Source organism: Trichoplax adhaerens, genomic scaffold (genome assembly GCF_000150275.1).
Source record: "Trichoplax adhaerens TRIADscaffold_786 genomic scaffold, whole genome shotgun sequence".
NCBI lineage: Eukaryota > Metazoa > Placozoa > Uniplacotomia > Trichoplacea > Trichoplacidae > Trichoplax > Trichoplax adhaerens.
Window position 1 is genome coordinate 1 of NW_002061350.1, and position 5,295 is coordinate 5,295.

General features: G+C 31.6%; 1 protein-coding gene across 1 annotated transcript; it reads right to left on the minus strand.

The window, feature by feature from the left end:
• Positions 1 to 565: 565 nt before the first annotated feature.
• On the minus strand, positions 566 to 5,004 carry TRIADDRAFT_62776 (uncharacterized protein; the record flags this gene model as incomplete). Its single annotated transcript, XM_002118729.1, has 7 exons — positions 566 to 630; positions 670 to 836; positions 924 to 1,119; positions 1,277 to 1,336; positions 3,173 to 3,265; positions 4,062 to 4,555; positions 4,613 to 5,004. The coding sequence occupies 7 exons, from the start codon at positions 5,002 to 5,004 to the stop codon at positions 566 to 568; spliced, it is 1,467 nt and encodes a 488-aa protein (XP_002118765.1).
• Between the last annotated feature and the right edge of the window lie 291 nt (positions 5,005 to 5,295).

Consider the following 5,295-nt stretch of genomic DNA (forward strand, 5'->3'; position numbering starts at 1 on the left):
ACAGCATATCTTAGAATAATAGACTAACTAATTTATTTACGTCCTACTCTTTTACTGAATATGTATATTTTGTATACCTGTATTGACAGGCTCTATCTGCTTTGGTGTGATATCGTCAGGTAACGTCGATTTTACTTGTTTGTTAGAAGATGAAGATGATATCCGATTTTCTAGTTTTAAAAGTAATCAGAAGTTTAATACATGTGATTATTATATGCGATACAATTAACGTCAAACTGTTTTAAATTCGAGCAACGGGACGCTAATATACAGTAGTTATAGCAAATTGCATAATAGATTGATAAATTAAGAATTATATATATTTGATAACTGCAACAGTTACTATTAATGAATATAAATAAAATACATTTAGAAAAAGTATCATCATGTAAATAGCATCTGCCAGAGCATTTTTATGACGCTTATATTGTTACTTTTCACTTGTTGAACTAGGCTATCTGTTGTATGAGTGGAACTTGCAGCTCTTTCTAGATTGACATAAAGTAGGATATATATTAAAATACTTTTATTCAAAAGAGGATCTTTGAGAATAGTCTAATGATGCTTAAATATTACTTTTAGAAGCTTTAGTTCGACTACTAGTTGCTTGATTTTGACTAGTTAAATTATCTAAATTGGTAAAATAAATAATTAGTAATGATTAATTACCAGCATCCTTTACATTATAGTTTCCTTTTGATTCTTCTTCATTTTCCCTTTCCGCATTTTCTAAGATTCCTATCACTGGCGAATTAATGGTAGATAGAACCTCACAAAATACACCATATGCTCGATTACCACATTCCGGTAAAATATCCAACAATTTTCCCATTTTCCTGTGATAATAGTTGTCACAGTTTATATTATCCACATGATACATTTTTACAACTAAGCTATATCATCGTATCGTATTGCAGACTTACTCATAATCGGTTGGCTGACATACAATGAATTCCTTTAGATAATGTGTTAGAATTTCTCGACTATATAAGTGATTACAAATAGGCTTCACACTTGATTTGCATTCCTCAATAATTTCGACGTAGTGGCTTCGTAAGATATGTTTATGTATTTCCAACATTCCAATTCTGCTGATCTTATATTTTGGTATTGTTGATGCTAAAGCAAATAATCAAAAAATATTTAAATTAATTATTTTTCGTTTGTTGTAATATTATAAGATATTCATATATGCGTTACAGCAGCTACGATTGTAATTATCGAAAAATAATTCAAACATAGCCCATAGATATATTGACAACTTTGCCTAACTAACCACGCTCTTCCTCAGTTAACGACATAGGAATGTCCTCTCCGTTATTGCTAGAAGCATCGACTGTTAAATCCAAGAGATAAAGAATCATTATTAAACCAATTTATAAGGTTATAGATTTCATTTAATAAGTCAACGAGTTCGATCCGCCGTACAATAAAGTACATACTTTTAAAAAAATTTTACTGGAAAGTTTGTCTTTTGTTATTACTGTTATTTCAGTTAGTAAATTTATGACAACATCGTTTCAAATGTATGAGCGCTATTATTGATAACTTATCGATTGAATTAGAAATTAATGTTGAAATAGATCAGCAAATCTTGGAAATAGCAGACTAACTCATTTATTTACGTGCGTTAAGCAAGTACAAATATAACTAGGTATATCTTCGTCCTATGTGTTAGAAGGCAGAAGTTGTTACTTCATTCTTTTAGATATTAACTGCAATCTCTTATTGTTAAATTAATCATTGAAGTTATTTCAAGTTTTGAATAAAATCGATATTCTATGTTAAAATTACAGTCGTATAATAAATAAGGAAACTATCGGATTGATCAATTCATTGGATAGTAATCTACCTCAGTTTGAATGCAGTCTGCCTACATACATCATCTCTTTTTAATTTAAACGTCGACAAATATTTACGGTACTGTTAAATTACAGCAATATCCGTATATCAAAAGCTTTAAAATTCTTACCTATCGATATAGCTACGTAAATAGAAATTATAAATTAAAAATCTTCGTGTATTACTCGTATATAATTATGTATAGTGTTATATACAATCATGAACCTTTTAATCTTTATATTGTAGTTACGCGTAGAACTAATACAATGTAAGATAATATATAATTTATGATAAAGTAGCTTATATTGCAGTTTGGTAAGCTATTATGCCTGTATTCATAGGCGCTGTCTGCATCGGTGTGGTATTGTCAGATAATGTCGATTTTACGGGTTCGGTAGAAGATGTAGAAGATATACGATTTTCTAGTTATAAAAACAACCAGAATTGTGATACTTGTGATTATTATAAGTAATACAATTAATGTCAAACTATTTAAAATATTTTAAAAGCTTTGGAAGACGGATTTGTAATTATGAAATAAATTATATATATTGGAAGATTGAATAAATTAGCAAAGGACATGTCACAGTTGCCTTTCGTCTTTAGAGTTGAGCTACAACGATTATTTTCGCATTATAAATGCAACTCATAGTACATGTTTATAAACTTAACGATAAAACTACTACCAAGTTCTACACTGGTACAAGATAAACACGATTAATAAAACTCTATAAACAATGTCCTTAATCTAATAGCAAGAGTATTTGAACATCTAACTAACTTGTAAAGTGATTCCTGATATAAATAAGACAGGGTTATCTTAAAATTTAGGAACTGTCGCTCATGCAAACAAAATAAATATTCCGTAACGCTGATGTGAATCAAAATGAATAAGGCCATATTAATCTATTCTGGAAATACGCGCGAGCTTAACAAGTTAAAAACATAACAAGATACACTTTAGTCTTATGTGTTACAAGGTAGATGTTCTTACTGCAGTCTTTCATTAACTATAATCTTTAACTCATTACTAATCAATCACTTAAATATTTTTAAATATTGTATAAAATTTATGTACTGTGTTCAACTTATAACTTTGCATTAACCAAGGAAACTCTTGGATTGATCAATTAATTGGATAGTATTTTACGGCAGTTTTCCGTGATTAAACTACCACAGTAACAGATACAATTAATATTACTCATTTTCAGTAGGCATCATCGGTACACAATTAAAATGTCTTACGAAGACAACAGCATATCTTAGAAATGTAAGACTAAGTAATTTATATACGTCCTACTCTTTTACTGAATATGTATATTTTGTATACCTGTATTGACAGGCTCTATCTGCTTTGGTGTGATATCGTCAGGTAACGTCGATTTTACTTGTTTGTTAGAAGATGAAAATGATATCCGATTTTCTAGTTTTAAAAGTAATCAGAAATTTAATACATGTGATTATTATATGCGATACAATTAACGTCAAACTGTTTTAAATTCGAGCAACGGGACGCTAATATACAGTAGTTATAGCAAATTGCATAATAGATTGATAAATTAAGAATTGAATATACTTGATAACTGCAACAGTTATCAAGTATGAAAAGAAATACATACTGTACTGTACTAGAGTTGACTGTAATCCGCAACAGCACAACCGGTATGAATGATCATCAGTACTAGAATGTATACTGGCTTCAATTAGCATGGACTCCCAGAAAAAACACCTTGGACTGCACCAGGGACTACTGCATGAAAAGGAAAGAAAGAGGGACGCAAAGCAGCCGTCAGTGCAAAATAATGTGCAGGCCTATCATTTTTCCCCTCATTCTACAGTACCGATGAAACCGTTGAATAACATTCATCATCTAAAGCAGAGCTTAGTGCTGTAACAGGCACAACTTAATTTCGAAAATATTAGTCAGTTCAGAATCGACTGTCTGCATACTAAAGTATGACCAAAATAGGCCAAATGTCTGTCCGTCCAAAGGAGTGTCCAGTCCAGGTATTTTTTTCTAGCAGCCCATAACTAAGGGCAATTGGGCATTCGTAACATCCCTTACGATACTAATTGCAACAGACTAAAATCACAGATGGTAATTACTGAACAAAACTATCGCTGGCATTACTGAGATCATGGTAGCATACCAGTAGAATCATTATTTTGATTCTGATTACATATAAAATTGAATGCATCAATTTTACCCTTCCTTTTACCTTGAGAGGTCGCTTCAGCTATTGGCTTTGAGCTTTGCTTTTCATCAGATTCTTTGTTTTGATTTTTCAATTCGTCCAATTTCTGTTCTATCCTTTCAGTTGCACCTTCTATCCGTTCAGTTCGGTTATCTGTCCTTTCAGTTGTACCGTCGATTCTGTCAGTTCTGTCATCAATCCTTTCAGTTGTATCTTCTATCCGTTCAGTTCGGCCATCTATCCTTTCAGTTCTGTCGTCAATCCTTTCAGTTGTACCTTCTATCCGTTCAGTTCTGTTATCTATACTTTCTAAAAGACGTTTCACTTTGTCACATAGTTCAGCAAAACAATCCGATAGTGAATTATTTTTTTCCGCAATTTCTTTTATCAATTTCGTTAATGCCTTTATCTTGTCAATGCTGTTATTAAAATCGGAGGCACTATTGAAAGTTTTTAAAATTTTTTCAATGTTAGCTTGGACTGGTTTCATAACATCGTCATTTAAATTTTGTACGTCTCTAATTATTTTATCAAACTTGGTTACTATGAATGACTTTCCGTCTCCTGAGACCTACTTTAATATACTTTGAGCCTTGTGTTTAAGATCTTCAACCGTTTCAACTTTGCACAATTGGGTCTGATATTCGGAGTTTTTATCAATAGCAGATGACTTCAAAACCTCGTAAGAGTTTTCAATATCGCTTGAGTCCTCAAGCAATGGTCTTTGGCGGAAGCCATATTTACAAATGTCACTTTTTCCCTGCAATTTGTAGTACTTTACTGTGTTTACCTCGACAATCCTAATGCCAATATTTTTAAATAACTTGGAGGCTCTGATCTTTTTCTTTCCCGGTAAAACTTTTAATTCACTTCCAGTACCTTTTGACCTACGATACGAATATTGCATATGTTCATTTTGTGTGCAGCAAATTCTTAATCCATTATAGAAATGTGAAGAGAACGACATTCTAGACCACTAAGTCTATTTTTATAGCGAATGCTACCCAAAATGGCGCAAAGTACTCTACAAAACTACGTATATTTATGCAAGATGTTATATTCACAAATGTACATTAAATTGCATAATCATAAGTTACAAGACAGCTGATAGCAGCTGATAGGTTATAAAAGCTTGCGCATATTGATAATATAATATAATAAATTATCCATCACCATTAAAAGACCGTGGATGGAAAATGCTTTACTCATATTTGCATGTAAGTACACAAGGGACCTTGCAAATATTCAATCAGCTTAT